At 39.1% G+C, this 18,789-nt stretch overlaps 1 protein-coding gene across 2 annotated transcripts in view; it reads right to left on the bottom strand.

Annotated features, from left to right (window-relative positions):
* The window catches only part of LOC121375771 (transforming growth factor-beta-induced protein ig-h3-like), a 67,482-nt gene that overhangs the window by 45,435 nt on the left and 3,258 nt on the right, over positions 1–18,789 (bottom strand). The window contains exon 2 of one of the 2 annotated variants that reach the window (XM_041503397.1): positions 7,019–7,140. In XM_041503397.1, coding sequence (XP_041359331.1) covers positions 7,019–7,116 — 98 coding nt within the window. In that variant the 5' untranslated portion in view covers positions 7,117–7,140. Of the gene's footprint in view, positions 1–1,469; positions 1,650–7,018; positions 7,141–18,789 lie in introns of those variants that run through there. The other variant, XM_041503396.1, reaches the window with a different exon arrangement.

The following is an 18,789-nucleotide window of genomic DNA, read 5'->3' as shown; positions in this document are numbered from 1 at the left end:
CACTGAGTCGTTAAAACTCACTCTAGATGGGAGCTAACAGGTTAACTAATGCACCATCCAGTGCGCCAAATCGTAAAATTGCGAAATAATTAAGTTAAATTTACCGAGAATACTACACGAATGACCGATAGATACTATTTATCTTACAAGTAGTTTAAAACCAATTTAACGAAAGAAAGCCAATTAGATGTTTTAAACAACGAGTCGTAAGATAAATGATATCTAACGGACAAGAGTGTAGTATTTTATTTCGTAATTAACCAGGACGCCTTTTTCAGTACATCTTACGCGAAATGTGTTAATCTACCAGGGTGTATCAATTAGATTTCTGTAAATAAAGAATACTCCATGGGTGTCAGTTAGATACCATTTATCTTACAACGAGATGGTCAAAAACGTAACTAATGAACCAAAGAAGCGAATTGGATACGTGTTTAAAAAAACCCCCAAAAAACAAAACAAAAAACGAGTTATAATATAAATGGTATCTAAAAAAACGAATGTAGTCTTCTGTTTCTTACATATTCAAAAAATCCAGGTTTAAAATAAATTTAATCATCTTTTCCATCTAAAACGTAATTACAGCGCTTGCGCTTGCAGTTGACGTATGCGTCACAGAGCAATCAATTTTAAAGCAACTTATACGTCACCGAGCAGTCAATTTCGATCGTGCTTATTCCATTACATGACAACCAGAAGCAGACAGTGGTAAGTCTTTAACTCCATAGCACACATATTATCATGTGATAACAAACAAATGCATGATTGTTTTCACCAACGGGCGTTCAAAAATAATATTATAGAAACTAGTATTTGGCAAAAGATTTTCTGACCAAATTCGTCAAATTGCCAGTAGGTTTGTTTTGTTGTCCAACAAAAAGTTGGCTAATGATACGTTTATGCCAGCGGTTATTTTGATTGGTCAAATGAAAAAGATCTGAACACGTAATAAAAATTGGCCTTATTTATATCTACTAATACATTAAGCTTTAAGAATCCCATTCAGAGACGGCACGGCATGGAATACACTACATCCATACTAACTGGTTACACATTGAACATTTAATTCTAAATAGGAAGGGTCGTTTTTGTAAATTGCTATTTTGTGTACATTTTAAAATGTATTCAATTTAGTTTACACTGGCTGTTTATATTCAATAACATTCGCTAAATTAATAACTTGTTGATAATTAAATGTTACTGCCGTTGTTTCCTTTTTTCACCATCATGATTATCAAATTAATGCCTGTTCGACTTCTATGTCTGTTTTTACCGTTTTTCTAAACAAGTATATTTAGCCTTCAGGAAATCATTTAATTCTAAATCACTGGCAGAATTGCAAGAGAGAAGAATTACATAAATAAAAATAGATACCCACAAATACGTCTAATGATTTTCTAATTAATAATACTACAATCTGAGTAAATAATAAAACACTCTGAGCAAAGGGTATTTTGATTAATTCTTACCCTGTTGTTCGACCACGAAACACATAATCATCCGGATTAAACGGAGGCATATCCTCCTTGCTTGCATAAGGTTCAAATGCCATAATGCCATCCAATGCGACTCCGATCATTAAGGCTACCCACAACATGTTGTCAAAATGACAATAGCTAAAGAACGACACGTTGTCTTCAAGAACGATTTAATAGTGCCGTGCGCCTACAAGAATCTCCAGGAACGTTGACGTAACCGTTCACCCCCGCTTAACGAGCAATATCGCATCACTCTCGCTGCCAAATTACTTCGACTTTTCTATTTATTTATTTTTTGTCAATAAAGGACGAACCGTATGTTGGTTTGTTGGCTTGTTTACTGAGCCATTTCCAAAGTTAGATTTAAAACATCCCGGAATTATTTTTAGAACATCTTCGTTTCAAAAGATTAAATAGCAGCATGAATCTCTCTGATCAACAACCCTGACGCTTACAGAATTCTATTTTCAGTATTAATAACTTTATAGATTTATATCGCCTGACGCTTACAACATTTTATTTTTAGTATTGGGAACTTTATATGTTTATGTTCTCTTTAGTCATCCACATGGGAAATGTTCTCATATCGGTCTGCTTCTAGATTTGGTTATTTTATTAAATAACTAGAAACAAACATTAACATAACACATGAGATGTAGACATTGATATATATAACATATGAGATGAAAACATTAACGTACATAACACATGATTTGAATAGATTAACATATATAACACAGAAGATGAAAAAAGTTTGTTTTGTTTAACGACACCACTAGAACACATTGATTTATTAATCATCGGCTATTGGATGTCAAACATTTGGAAATTTTGACATATAGTCTCAGAGAAGAAACCCACTACATGTTTCCATTAGTAGCATGGGATCTTTTATACGCACCATCCCATAGACAGGATAGCAAATAACACGGCCTTTGCTATACCAATCGTGGTGCACTGGCCGAAACAAGAAATAGCCTAAACGGCCCATCGACGTGAGTCGATCCCAAACCGACCGCGCATTAAGCAAGCCCCGCCCCGCACAGGAGATGAAGACATTAACATATGTAACACATGGGATGAAAGTTTAAAGTTTGTTTTGTTTAACGACACCACTAGATCACATTGATTTATTAATCATCGGCTGTTGGAAGTTAAACATTTGGTAATTTTTACATATAGTCTTAGAGAGGAAACCCGCTACATGTTTCCATTAGTAGCAAATGATCTTTTATAAGCACCACCCCACAGCCAGGTAGCACATACCATGGCCTTTGATATACCAGTCATGGTGCATTGGCTGGAACGAGAAATAGCCCAATGGGTCCACTGACTGGGATTGATCCTAGACCGACCGCGCCTCATGCGAACGCTTTACCAGTGGGCTACATCCCGCCACCAAACATGAGATGAAGACATTAAATGAAGAGATAACTACTCCACATGACTATCGACAATACTGGTCATATTATTTGTTCTGTGTTGGTGATAATCGACACATTCAGACAAAATAACATGTGTGATTATATTAAAAGGAATAACGCAAATTTTGATAGTCTAACCAGTGTTTTACAACAATAGTATTCATCCAAACGATAACCAGAGACTACCAAATCAGTGAAATAAGATTGTTGACAATGCATACCAGAACACAATATCTTAACGTGCCTGCGCGCTTCCCACGTTTCCTAGCACGTTTAACAAGTCGCAATGATAGAAACAGAAAAAGAGGCATGTGATCCCCACATCTCCAAGCAGAGGGAATATAAAACTAAGAAAACACAATGCTTGGCGAGCGCATTTCAACAAAATATGAACACGCCATAGTACTTCGTTTGCACTCCATTCATTCCATTTCAGTTTATTTTCTGATAAGTTCGATCACGATGTGTTAGGCTGTAAAACAGTGTAAATATATTAATTCGGTAAAAACTTGATGTTTGGACTAATCAGAACGTTACAGCAAAGACAGTTAATAATTGAATGGTAAATCTACACAGTTTCTTATCTTCTCTTCTTTAGCCCGGAGTCTGCATTTTATCTCATCCTTATCTGTCTGCATGGGCGTACGACCGGGGGGTGGGGGGGGGGGGGGGGGGTGGCAGGGGGGGGGGGTGGCAGGGGGGGGGGAATTCGGGCAAAACAGTGGGGAAAATTCGGGCAGTTTTTATCTGGGTAAAATTTCGGGCAAATCAACCCCTCCAGCCCCCCTAAATCAAAGAGTCCCCATACGACCATGTCTGTCTGTACTCAGTTTGGTTTTTGATCCTATAGAAACTGTCATAATAATTGTAAAGGTATTGTACTTTATTACGTTGTGTAAGCTAAGTAGCTCAGAGCTCTAACCCTAATATTGCCAAACATTTCTGGAGAAATAATCAATTATAAAAAAAACACGGCCTCTGTTGTGTTGAGAGATAGAATTGCACGTGATGACAAACCAAAGTGAGGGAGTATTTAGATTTTTAAAAACAACAAATTGTGTACACACCCATCAGTCTTGCCTCACTGAAAACATATTTTAACCGTGCTAGAAGTCACATTGAAAACTTTTCCCGGAATTCCAATTTGGTGTAATGTTCCAAGCTGGAATACGGTTGGGTTTTTTTTGTCTTAAAGAGAAGATTATTATTATTAAAAAAAAATATAATCCGGATGTAGGAAACATTACGCCATTTTATGAAATGTTAAATGCAGCTGTAACGTTTCTGCAATAATATCAACCATTGCACTGTATAGTCAGGGGGCCAGAGCCAATGATGATAAAATAAATGTCCGGAAAGATATATCTTTTATCATTATATTTTCTGAATCGGGAATATATTTAGTTTATGAAAAGTGATGATACCGACGTCAACTCTCTTGCCTTTGGATGCTACAAATCAAATTGTGACCCTACCCATAGGAGTTAATATAAATTTTCACCTAAAGCAAATAGGAACACAATTATTAGTATTTTTGGTACCAAAATGTTCTCTAAATGCTAAACAAAATACAAGTATCAAAAGAACTAATAAATTAATTTGGTGAGATAAAAAGAGTGATTTTATGAGAAATTTGAAGGTTATGCAGCTGTTATTATTATTATTATTATTATTATTATTATTAAGACTGAACAACCTCTACACTAAGAACTTACACAATGTTATGAGGAGGATAAAAATAAAGGATGAATATATGATCAAACGTTTACTATACATACATCACATACACCACAAACATACATACATACACACATACATACATACACACATACATACATTCATACTTACTTACTTACAGACAGACAGACAGATTGTAAACCAAGAAACACAACTCTTGATAAAAAAAATTCAGAATTGATGTAATTGTGTTAAAAACGCTAATAGTGATAACAAAACACAAAGTAGGTAGATCAAGGAGTAAAAATTAACCCAACTAGCGCCCACATCTCCCCACTCCACACCCACTCTGCCTCAACCCAGTATGTCCAGTTTAACAATTAGCCCCCCCAACATCCCCCCCCCCACTCCACCCACACCGTGCCTCAACCCAGTATGTCCAGTAGTATGTCCAGTTTAACTATTTGTCCCTCTACATCTCCCCAATCCATCAAACACCGTGCCTCAACTCAGTATGTCCAGTTTAACAATTAGTCCCTCTATATCTCCCCAATCCATCAAACACCGTGCCTCAACCCAGTATGTCCAGTTTAACAATTAGTCCCTCAACATCTCCCCACTCCATCAAACACCGTGCCTCAACCCAGTATGTCCAGTTTAACAATTAGCCCCACACCATCTCCCCACTCCACCCACACCGTGCCTCAACCCAGTATGTCCAGTTTAACAATTAGCCCCACATTTCCCCACTCCATCCCACACCCTGCCTCAACCCAGTATGTCCAGTTTAACAATTAGTCCCTCAACATCTCCCCACTCCATCAAACACCGTGCCTCAACCCAGTATGTCCAGTTTAACAACTAGTCCCTCAACATCTCCCCACTCTATTCCACACCCTGCCTCAACCCAGTATGTCCAATTTAACAATTAGCCCCCACAACATCTCCCCACTCCATCCCACACCGTGCCTCAATCCAGTATGTCCAGTTTAACAACTAGTCTCACAATATCGTCCCACTCCATCAAACACCGTGCCTCAACCCAGTATATCCAGTTTAACAATTAGTCCCTCTACATCTCCCCAATCCATCAAACACCGTGCCTCAACCCAGTATGTCCAGTTTAACAATTAGCCCCACACCATCTCCCCACTCCACCCACACCGTGCCTCAACCCAGTATGTCCAGTTTAACAATTAGCCCCACAACATTTCCCCACTCCATCCCACACCCTGCCTCAACCCAGTATGTCCAGTTTAACAATTAGTCCCTCAACATCTCCCCACTCCATCAAACACCGTGCCTCAACCCAGTATGTCCAGTTTAACAACTAGTCCCTCAACATCTCCCCACTCTATTCCACACCCTGCCTCAACCCAGTATGTCCAGTTTAACAATTAGCCCCCACAACATCTCCCCACTCCATCCCACAACCGTGCCTCAATCCAGTATGTCCAGTTTAACAACTAGTCTCACAATATCGTCCCACTCCATCAAACACCGTGCCTCAACCCAGTATATCCAGTTTAACAATTAGTCCCTCTACATCTCCCCAATCCATCAAACACCGTGCCTCAACCCAGTATGTCCAGTTTAACAATTAGTCCCTTTACATCTCCCCAATCCATCAAACACCGTGCCTCAACCCAGTATGTCCAGTTTAACAATTAGTCCCTCTACATCTCCCCAATCCATCAAACACCGTGCCTCAACCCAGTATGTCCAGTTTAACAATTAGTCCCACAATATAGTCCCACTCCATCAAACACCGTGCCTCAACTCAGTATGTACAGTTTAACAATTAGTCCCTCAACATCTCCCCAATCCATCAAACATCGTGCCTCAACCCAGTATGTCCAGTTTAACAATTAGCCCCACAACATCTCCCCACTCCATCCCACACCCTGCCTCAACCCAGTATGTCCAGTTTAACAACTAGTCCCTCAACATCTCCTCACTCCATCCTACACCCTGCCTCAACCCAGTAGGTCCAGTTTAACAATTAGCCCCCACAACATCTCCCCACTCCATCCCACACCGTGCCTCAATCGAGTATGTCCAGTTTAACAACTAGTCCCACAATATCGTCCCACTCCATCAAACACCGTGCCTCAACCCAGTATGTCCAGTTTAACAATTAGTCCCTCTACATCTCCCCAATCCATCAAACACCGTGCCTCAACCCAGTATGTCCAGTTTAACAATTAGTCCCTCTACATCTCCCCAATCCATCAAACACCGTGCCTCAACTCAGTATGTCCAGTTTAACAATTAGTCCCTCAACATCTCCCCAATCCATCCCACACCCTCTCTCAACCCAGTATGTCCAGTTTAACAATTATTCCCTCAACATCTCCCCACTCCATCAAACACCATGCCTCAACCCAGTATGTCCAGTTTAACAATTAGCAGGTCAAATAATCTCAGGTTCATACTCACCCTTGCGCATATTTTCGTAAATAGTTTGGTAAGTGCGTTCTCCTCGACGCAAAGACTGGACACAGCAGCGCAACGAGGAGTAGTACCAGTCGTGTCATTGTTCATCCACAATGTCAGTATTCCTGTCAGGTAAATATAGAGGATGGTATTGAATTAAACACATTAAATATTTTAATCTTACAAATAATAATAATAATAATAATAATAATAATAATAATAATAATAATTATAATTATAATAATAAGAACAAGAAGAACACTACTACTACTACGATGACGATGACGACTACCACCACCACTACCACCACTACTACTACTACTACTACCACTAATAATAATAATAACTAAAACAGCTGCATGACCTTCAAGGTAAAATATTGAGGTCGAAAGGTCACGTAAGGTCAAATATCACTTTTATCATCTGTGGACGTTATACTTTCTGACCGTGAAGTAGTCATCTCGATTCCATGTCACTGAAGTGACTTATGAGTCATGTACATTTTCATATAACATAAAATCACAAAAGATAACAAATTATTAGCTGTCCAATGTTATATCTTCGGGTATCTTCCTGACCCACAGCCGGAATGAATGAATGAATGAACACCACTAGAGCACATTGATTAATTAATCATCGGCTATGAGATGTCAAACATTTGGTAATTCTGACTCGTTGTGATCAGAAGAAACCCGCTACATTTTTCCATTAGCACAGGCAGGAAAACACATACCACGACCGCTTACCAATTGTAGTGCACTGGTTGGAACGGGGAAAAACCCAATCAGTTGAATGGATCCACCGAGGTGATTCGATCCTGCAACGCAAGCACCTCAGGCGAGCACTCCTACAATTGAGCTAAATCCCGCCCCGAATGAGTGAATGAATGAATGGATATCCAACGACGCCCCAGCACAAAGAATTCATCGGCCTACAGGCTGGTAGGTACTGGGTTCGGATCCCAGTCGAGGCATGGGATTGTTAATCCAGATACCGACTCCAAACCCTGAGTGAGTGCTCCGCAAGGCTCAATGGGTAGGTGTAAACCACTTGCACCGACCAGTGATCCATAACTGGTTCAACAAAGGCCATGGTTTGTGCTATCCTGCCTGTGGGAAGCACAAATAAAAGATCCCTTGCTGGTAATCGGAAGAGTAGCCCATGTAGTGGCGACAGCGGGTTTCCTCTCAAAATCTGTGTGGTCCTTAATCATATGTCTGACGCCATATAACCGTAAATAAAATGTGTTGAGTGCGTCGTTAAATAAAACATTTCTTTCTTTCATCGGCTATTTGGTATCAAAAGGAAGTACATGAATAAATTGAAGAGAAGCAGAGATATTAAAGGGACATTCCCGAGATTGCTGCATTGTAAGATGTTTCCGACTAATAAAATATTTCTACGATTAAACTTATATATTAAATATATTTTCTTGTTTAGAATATCAGTGTCTGTATATTTAATGTGTTTCTCGTCTTAATATCTGTAAGAAGCCCAAATTGGATTTTGTCTTCAAATAATTTCGTACGTACAAAAAAAATCTTTTTTTAGGAAATAAAATGAAATTTAACCTAGTACAAATATTAGAACGATCAGAAACACGTTTAATATACAGCCACTAATATTTAATGCAGAAAAATACATTTGGTATGTAATTACAGTCGTTAAAAAGTTTCTTTTAGTCGATAACATCTTAAAAATTGCAGCAAACTCAGGAATGCCCCTTTAAGAATACTTCTAATGACAACAAGAACTATAATGTGACAGTTTTAAAACATTTATTGTTATTGTTGCTAAGGTTTCAATGAATGACATGACTGCTTCTAAGCCAGCATATACTCCCATCCCTCACCCACCCCCCCCACCCCCAAAAAAAAAGAAGAAGAAAAAAACAAAAAAACAAAACACAAACAAAAACACAGACCCAATTTGTTGATACGCGTTTACATGTGCTATATTGTCACCGTTTCTGCCACATTGCCACCCTATCTCTGTCTGTCTGTCTGTCTGTCTCTGTCTCTCACTTTGTCTTTGTCTCTGTCTCCCTCCCTCCCTCTCTCTCTCTCTCTCTCTCTCTCTCTCGCGCGCGCGCGCACACACACACACACACACACACACACACACACACACACACACACACACACACGGACCAAATCAGAACCGAAACGCACCAAAACGGTGCTTTAACGAGATTAAAAAGATCAAAGGAAAAGATTGAACAGTTATATTAGACTTTGTCCATTCTGTGGCTCATTCAAAACTGTAATTGCATATGGTACAATAATAAACCATTTGAAATTAATATTTGTATCATTTGGATTGTATCTTGTACAAGCAGACATAAGGGGCATACACGCACACGCACGAACACACATTCATAAACACTTGCTTTGTAAGTTGTACAGTTCTTTGCACTGAATTAACCAGGATCTTACATTGGAAGGGTCACCCAAACAAACTCCACTCCATTGAGATCTGTTAGGATTAGGTCAGGTCAGGTCAGGTCAGGTCATAGATTTTAACGTGCACATTCATATCAAGCTGTTGTAGCACACGCCTATCATGGATGCAGGTGTCGACTTTCACTGGGTCCTCCGTCCAGGAAAAGAAAAAGGTTTGAGGTGGGTGAGAGAGCGGGGGGGGGGGGGGGGGGGGGGGGGGGGGGTGTTACCTGCGCTGATATGTCCAAATGAGCACAAGTAGCCCCACCAGGATTTTAAGGCAGGCTAATATATTAGGTGGAGGGAGGAGGTGTCGTTGAAGATGGCCACCACGCAATAGTAGAAAAGTCAACAAGACCGGAATTAGGTTTTAAAATGTGCCATGTTCTTCATATTATTCATATATAAAGAAATACAGATTGATTGATTGATTGATTCATTGATTAATTTTTACCGGTAGACCGAATGCAATTTGCTCAAAATGCACTAAATTATGTCAGAAGATCCTATGTTGATATACATTTCATGCTGGATAAGCAGAAGAAATATTGCTTGATTTAAATGCAGAGAGCTTTAAACGTACCGATAGTTTCTAAAAGGCTGTGTTTTGCAATATCCATATTAAAGTTACACTAGTAATAACCAGGCCCAGTAGCATAATGAAGATCAACACACACTTCTATTGAACGATTCAGTTCCAACTTCAGATTAGCCCAAAACGTTTTTTATTGAACTTCTATTTCAAATTACAGAATTTCTGTTAATGTCCTAGTTGTTAAACACTACGGTGCATTTCCCACACTAATACCCCCCCCCCCCCAAAAAAAAAGAAGAAGAAGAAAAAAAAAGATAAAAAAAACAAAAAAAACAACAACAAACAAAAACAAACAAAAACAAACAACAACAAAAAAAAGCCCCCCAAAAAACAACAACGTCGGTCTCTGGTCAGACGAAAGTTCCAAAATTGATGCGGCGATGTTTTTTTTTTTTTCTTTTTTCTTTTTTTAAAGCATGGATTGCACAGAAAAGGTGGGTATATTTGATACTGAAATAAGGAGCATACTTAAACTGAAATCTGAATGCACGTCCTAGTTCATGCGCGATGACATTTTGTCTCCAAATGCGGTTTTACATGATCAAAAGTCGACGTCATATTGCGGGAAGGAAAATTAAAAAAACAAAAACATGTTGAGCTTTGATGATTAAAATTAGACATTAGTTAGATGTTATTGTTTACATTATCCATTTTCGTACATCCGAAGTGTTTATGATCATCCTAGTGTTTCTAAAATCACGAAATGCTTTTCCCATATTAATTGTTTAGAAATACGCGTGTCTGTAACAAGAAACGCTTATGGAAACCACCTGTAGTCTATCTTTAAGGGTATTTTACCTTTTCTATGTCACACAGACTCACAGAATCTAGGGTCTGCGACATTAAACTACTGCGTTTCTAATATACTGTTACAGTTTAACTTTAAAAGTTTAAGTTTTTAAGATTTGTATGCATGAATGTATAAACATTGTTACGTGTATTGTTGAGTGTAGTATGTAACAAAGGACTGACCAAGTCCTGCAATGTGGTAAATCAGGATACCACGTATGTGTTTATTGAAAGTAGTCTTACCACACACATCAAACACACGTACGTATACACGCATATGCATACACACACACACGCACACACACACGCACACACTACAAAATGTTTGTGAACAGCTGCTGTTGAAGGCTATATCAACACAGAGAGCCGACATTCCATAAAATGTTATTCTTTTTTGCGATTGCCTTCCTGCATGGTAACGTTCAAAGCTTCCGTTGTCATCGGATAGATGTTAACACTTAGCCACCACGGTGACGTCTCGGTGAAAATTCCTATTTGATCTACCCGAGAAAAGACTGGGCAATATGTAAACAGGGCTATCTCATTCAGCAGACTGCTCTGTCTAAACCGCGCCTCTACCACCCAGAACAGGCCACGTACAAACGGAATACTTCACAGTTTTGTCACGACCCGCAACATTCTTCCCAAAGGTTAAGTCGTTATACATTTTTGCAAATGAGGCAGAAAGGGAAATGATGTCGTTTATACTCTGTATCGGGTGGGAAGGAAGAGTGCATGTGCTCCGTCTGCTGCTACAAAGATTACATTTTCACAAAAACACATGATAACTCGTCGTCTAATTAATGGAAAGTTCGATGTCTTAACTCTTGTCATTTCTGATAACTTTCGCATTGTTTGTCAATCTGATTGAAACTAGGGTTGCGTTCAGCCAGGCCGAGCAGAAAAAATGTCTGCTAGACTGGTTTATGCGCTTTGTGGTAAATCAAAATGGTCATGTCGGCAACCAATTAAATAGTTCGCGAAGGTTACCGAAACGTTGCTGGCTGAACTTGGATCAGTTCTACTCGTTTACCAGTGGAGCTGATTTTAACCAAATTGGGCTGTTTACCTACTTATATATATATATATATATATATATATATATATATATGAACAATGATGAAGAGTCAAAGACTCCTTTACAAGTCACAGTTGTTTTGTTTTTTTTTTCAAAGTTTCGCCTCTTTAGGTTACACACCACCATTAATTACTCCATGCAGTTCAATACAATTTCTATGTCAGAATATACTCTGCGAAAAATACAACACTGTCAAGCAGGGTCCTGTGACTACTATGTGTAATTTTAGGGAGTGCTCTCAACTGACATGTACCGTGTAAAAATACAAGCAAGAGGGTCCTGTGACTACTATGTGTAATTTTAGGGAGTGCTCTCAACTGACATGTACCGTGTAAAAATACAACACTGTCAAGAGGGTCCTGTGACTACTATGTGTAATTTTAGGGAGTGCTCTCAACTGACGTGTACCGTGTAAAAATACAACACTGTCAAGAAGGTCCTGTGACTACTATGTGTAATTTTAGGGAGTGCTCTCAACTGACGTGTACCGTGTAAAAATACAACACAGTCAAGAGGGTCCTGTGACTACTATGTGTAATTTTAGGGAGTGCTCTCAACTGACGTGTACCGTGTAAAAATACAACACTGTCAAGAGGGTCCTGTGACTACTATGTGTAATTTTAGGGAGTGCTCTCAACTGACATGTACCGTGTAAAAATACAACACTGTCAAGAGGGTCCTGTGACTACTATGTGTAATTTTAGGGAGTGCTCTCAACTGACATGTACCGTGTAAAAATACAACACTGTCAAGAGGGTCCTGTGACTACTATGTGTAATTTTAGGGAGTGCTCTCAACTGACGTGTACCGTGTAAAAATACAACACTGTCAAGAGGGTCCTGTGACTACTATGTGTAATTTTAGGGAGTGCTCTCAACTGACGTGTACCGTGTAAAAATACAACACTGTCAAGAGGGTCCTGTGACTACTATGTGTAATTTTAGGGAGTGCTCTCAACTGACATGTACCGTGTACAAAAATCAACATAGGTCGACAACGACATTTTTCAAATAATAATGCCCGACCACCTCCTGTTGCTGTTATACCATCTTCATAAATCAAGGCTAATATTCGGACATTCCCAGTCTGGAGCTCCACGCGGTAAGACGTGTTTGTTTCGCTTGTGCACACTGCACGTGCTTTCGTGTGCTCGACTTGGGGGTCCTTCATTTCGTAGTTTTTTCAGCGAAATGAAGTTTTCTACTGGGATGTATGCGGTCATTGGAACTGATTGAACGCTGGAACGCTTCTCGTTTCGACAGCCTGCACCACCAGGTTGGATTCTTTTTTAGCGAGATTCCTTGCCTCCACGTCATTTCTCCGTCTGACTGTCGACTTGTTTTTTTCGTGACTTGTATGACGGCCATTCTGCAGAACGCCCGGTTGTTCGCGTTTAGTTTCTACATGTCCGAGCCTGTCCTAGCAGCACTGGAAGATTGACCGCTCCACTCTAAGAAGAAATAGGAAGCGGGGTCGGCCCCTACTACTTTTTTTCTAAACTTTACCTTGCTTTATAGTGATACCATCTCGTATCCTCCGGAGTCAGGCCCGTCCGCACCACTATACCAACCCATGACGACTGGACTATACCCTAGTCTGATACTCTCTCTCGTTCAGACGGATCCGGCTTCTCAAGATCTGTATTTCAGCACAGCACTACACCTTCAACGTCTATCGACTGTCAATCTAGGGGTTTTCTTGACGGGATGCAACCCATCTCGTCCCTTTAAGCTGTGCACCCAAACGGCCTTAACGAGGCCACTCGCGTGGACATATCAATCGGACTTTAAACTTTTAGATCTGCGTTAAAAAATGTATGTCGAAATTACTTCTTTTTAAAAATATTATTAAATAGTCCGATCCTCTCTTCTTTCTGTTATTTAATTTTGGACTGTCCTTCTAAAATGCTCCAAATTATATAAATATTCGGCCGAGCAGTCAATTCTTTTTATTTTTGGCTTGTAACCTTTTTTTTTTTTTTTTTTTATTTATTCTATTAACTTTTTTACTAATTGCTATTTTCAAAATTCTGCCCCCCCCCCCCCCCCCCCCCCCCCCCCCCCCATCCCGAGTCAGGCCACCGATGTTATCGGAGGTAGGACTCGGGATGGGCATGTTCGAAACCCTAGCGGTATATGGGCACGTTAAACTAGTTATCATCATCATCAGCTAATATTCGTTCCTCGTATTCAGCCTTGATACATGTAGTCAAGATATTGATATCCACTACTAGCGCCCTCTATTGGAAGAAAATTTTGTAACACCGATTATGTCCCTTACACGATGACATCGCTGACCAATCACAGCATCGGTAACATGTGACAATCTTGAAAGCAATATCAAAAATTAACCGCCGGACGCTGACGCTGCCATCTTTGTTTACAATAACAAGGGAATCTATAAGGAGCGTTGCGATTCGTTACAATCAGATCTCATCGCATCCAATGAAATTTAAGCATTTTGTGGCACGATTTCTTGACATGTATCAAGGCTGAATACGAGGAACGAATATTAGCCTTGATTTATGAAGATGCTGTTATACAAGTGGCACCATACCATTTGCACAGTTGTTATCAGTTAGTACTACACATAACAAGTTACTTCAAACAAATGGGTTATTTAAATACTACAGAGGTCAACCTACGTGTAATCATCAAATAAAGGTTTCAAAAAGCATATCAGAATTTTGTAGTATTTTTGAGGAACTATTTCCTAAACCGGACTATATTAAGCTGCTACAGCAAGTAACGACACGACAAATAGGTGCAACTATAAACACGGTTTATGATGAACACCACCCGACGCCATATAACCGTAAATAAAATGTGTTGAGTGCGTCGTTAAATAAAACATTCCTTTCCTTGAACACCCATAGGTGCAACTTTAAACACAGTTTGTGATGAACACGCATAGGTGCAACTTTAAACACAGTTTGTGATGAACACCCATAGATGCAACTATAAACACAGTTTGTGATGAACACCCATAGGTGCAACTATAAACACAGTTTGTGATGAACACCCATAGGTGCAACTATAAACACAGTTTGTGGTGAATACCGATAGGTGCAACTATAAACACAGTTTGTGATGAACACCCATAGGTCCAACTATAAACACAGTCTGTGATGAACACCCATAGGTGCAACTATAAACACAGTCTGTGATGAACACGCATAGGTGCAACTATAAACACAGTTTGTGATGAACACCCATAGGTGCAACTATAAACAGCTGCATTGACTTCAGGTTTATAGTTTGTGCGAAACTAAATGTAAAGGCGAAACTTTAACGTTAAACTCCAACACAAAAGGTGACCCCGCCATTGGCCCCGTCGAAAAAGTAATCCTCAGCATCCAGCGAATAACTACACCTCTAGAAGTTGTGAACTACAGACAGTTGTGTTGTTGTTTTGACTACACCTCTAGAAGTTGTGAACTACAGACAGTTGTGTTGTTGTTTTGACTACACCTCTAGAAGTTGTGAACTACAGACAGTTGTGTTGTTTTGACTACACCTCTAGAAGTTGTGAACTACAGACAGTTGTGTTGTTTTGACTACACCTCTAGAAGTTGTGAACTACAGACAGTTGTGTTGTTGTTTTGACTACACCTCTAGAAGTTGTGAACTACAGACAGTTGTGTTGTTTTGACTACACCTCTAGAAGTTGTGAACTACAGACAGTCTGTCGTTGTTTGTTTTGACTACACCTCTAGCAGTTGTGAACTACAGACAGTTGTGTTGTTGTTTTGACTACACCTCTAGAAGTTGTGAACTACAGACATTTGTGTAATGAATTTTTTGACTACACCTCTAGAAGTTGTGAACTACAGACAGTTGTGTTGTTTTTTTAACTACACCTCTAGAAGTTGTGAACTACAGACAGTTGTGTTGTTGTTTTGACTACACCTCTAGAAGTTGTGAACTACAGACAGTTGTGTTGTTTTTTGACTACACCTCTAGAAGTTGTGAACTACAGACAGTTGTGTTGTTGTTTTGACTACACCTCTAGAAGTTGTGAACTACAGACAGTTTTTTTTTTTTTTTGACTACACATCTAGAAGTTGTGAACTACAAACAGTTGTGGGTTTTTATTTTACTACACATCTAGAAGTTGTGAACTACAGGCAGTTGTGTTATTACCTGCACTGAATGGGTTATAATTATGTTCTAGTGTTCTAATTTATATCACAGAGAACGACTGATCAATTTATCCAATCTATGTATGCTGTATTCAACAATTCTCCAAAATGTCTCTTATACAAATTCGTTGTTTATAATTATTGCTTACAACCTTACCTTCAGAAATCTATTGCCCTGAAATACAAACATATTTTGAGTAAATATAGATTATCTTCCCATAATCTCTTTATAGAAACCGACAGATACCACAATATTGACAGGAATAATAGAATTTGTAGTCTGTGCAATATGAATGTAGTAGACGACGAATATCACATTGTTCTAGTGTGTCCTTTGTACAGTCACATAAAAGATAAATATGTTAAAAAAAATTATTATAATAACAACCAACATTTAAATTAACGCCACTGCTGTCCAGCGACAATTTAAAAGAACTAATTAAATTGTGTAAGTATTTGAACACTGCTACCACGCATAGAACATACAACATTGATACATGACATATGTTATTATATTGTATATTATTGCTATGCATGTATTACCCATTTACTATAGACGTTTATTGATTGTAACCCGATGCTACATACCATTCCCCGCAATGTGCACAATATATTATTTTATATATAAATACGTATGTATGCCTACAAAATGTATATTTTTTGGCAAAAAATAAAAAGTGTTTAATAGTCCAAAACAAAGAGTAGTGAACACATCACACTCAGTCGAAAATGTAATTAATTCAGTCTCCTATGCAGAACCGGTTTATCCTAGTAGCACATATAGCTTCAGGAGGGTCCTCGGTGATGTGTACATTTATTTTCCCCAGGTAATTTTCCCCCTCTTCCCGAGGGGGTTGCAAAATATATCCCCTGGGAATGTTACGTTGATCGGAGCGCTGATTCAAAGAGTAATATTTATTTCTCAAACTTACGCATTTTTGGAGATTCGCACCACGCCCTGTGGTACGATATTTTTAATATCGATGTTCCCAGTAAGAGAAGGAAAAAAATTAAGCTCCGACATTAACCAGTCTGTGTACTTGTCAGTTACTAATTCTTGAACGTGACACATTATTTCATGACACACGATGTGACCTTTGAAGAAAGTTGTTCCCTTCACAGTACAGGTTACATACAACGTCAGAACTGAGGAGGACATTACAGTCAGTCCACATCAAACTGGCGTATTCCCATCACGACCAGCACAGTCGAGTCTAGTGGCAAATGGAAAGACTTCCGAACGTTCCAGCTTGTATACTAATACTATCACCAACCCTAACCCTAAACCTAAGCCTGGATGAACTGAATGCTGGAATGTTCTGAAGATTTGCCTCTCTAGGTACACATAAAGGGCTCCTCTGTATTACAAAAGGCACCTTTGTTTCTGGCAGTGCAACGGTCTCCCCTGCCACCACCCCCATCGGTACGACCCTGTTCAGGAAAGTTTACATAATACAGGTGATCGGAAGAGGTATTGTTTATTATAAATGACTGATTGTGACTTTCTCCTACTCACTGATCATGCGCTACACACTGGTTTGATCGCCTATCACACTTAAAGCTGATGTGATGACCACAACGCCGTCAACGGCAGTTCAGAAAGTACAGGCATGTATAAGGGCTACCAGTATAACAATAGCGTATACTTCTAAAGACGTCGATTTTAAAACTCTTAAATAAAAAAACTGGGTTTTTATAATACGTGTAGCTTTTTGTCTTTGCATAAACTCTACTACAATCAGAAATGAAAACGCATTCATTCAGTTTATTTCGGTGCTTTCATCCAATTCAAGTATGCCGTCCTGGCTATATGAGGTGTCTTTTATGAGCAGTTGTTAATAAAAGATACTTCTTATACATCCATCTGAGAAATTACCCGTTGTTGATAAAAAAACGTTCTTCAAGATTCGTTGGAAATCATTTCTGAGACATGTGATGTTGGTACACAGTAATAACCCGGTCGCCACAGTCATACCATCCAATCACATAAGCACAAACGAACTTCATTAAATGAACCAGAAACCTATTGCTATGTGACGCATGATGCAAATGTCATTAGTTACTTTTAGTAGGTACTGAAATAGCAAAAGTTTGTTTTGTTTAACGACACCATTGGATCACATTGATTAACTAACCATCGGCTATTGGATGTCAAACATTTGGTAATTCTGACTCGTAGTCATCAGAGAAAACTCGCTACATATTTTCATTAGCAGCAAGGATCTGTTATATGCAGTTTCCTATAGACAGGAAAGCACATACCACGGCCTTTGACCAGTTGTGGTACACTAGTTGGAACGAGAAAAACCCCAATCAGTTGAATGGATCGAGCGAGGTGATTCGAGCCTACGACGCAAGCACCTCGGGTGAGCACTCAACTGACTCCGCTAAATCCCGCCCCCTGTAATAGCAAATCAATTTTACCGAGCTGGGTACTAGTTCTGATTGGAGTCAGTTAGGAAATAACAATACAGCTTCATCGAGGATGGTAAAACGAAAATAATTTGTAGTCACAATTTTAGAAGAAAAAATCAAATTCAGTAAAATGTCCACTAAGACGGATGCCCCCCCCCCCCCCCCACCCCCCCACATACATCATTCAAAGCATTAAAAAACAGTCAGGGAAAACAATTTTAGTGGGTTAATGCATGCGCGCCCAGACTTTATAAAAAATAAAATAAAATAAAAATAAAATGAAATGAAATTATGCCACTGAAACAAAAGTTAAAG

Source organism: Gigantopelta aegis, chromosome 6 (genome assembly GCF_016097555.1).
Source record: "Gigantopelta aegis isolate Gae_Host chromosome 6, Gae_host_genome, whole genome shotgun sequence".
Lineage (NCBI taxonomy): Eukaryota > Metazoa > Mollusca > Gastropoda > Neomphalida > Peltospiridae > Gigantopelta > Gigantopelta aegis.
Note: the sequence above shows the minus strand (reverse complement) of the source record. Positions and strands in the feature narration are given on the sequence as shown.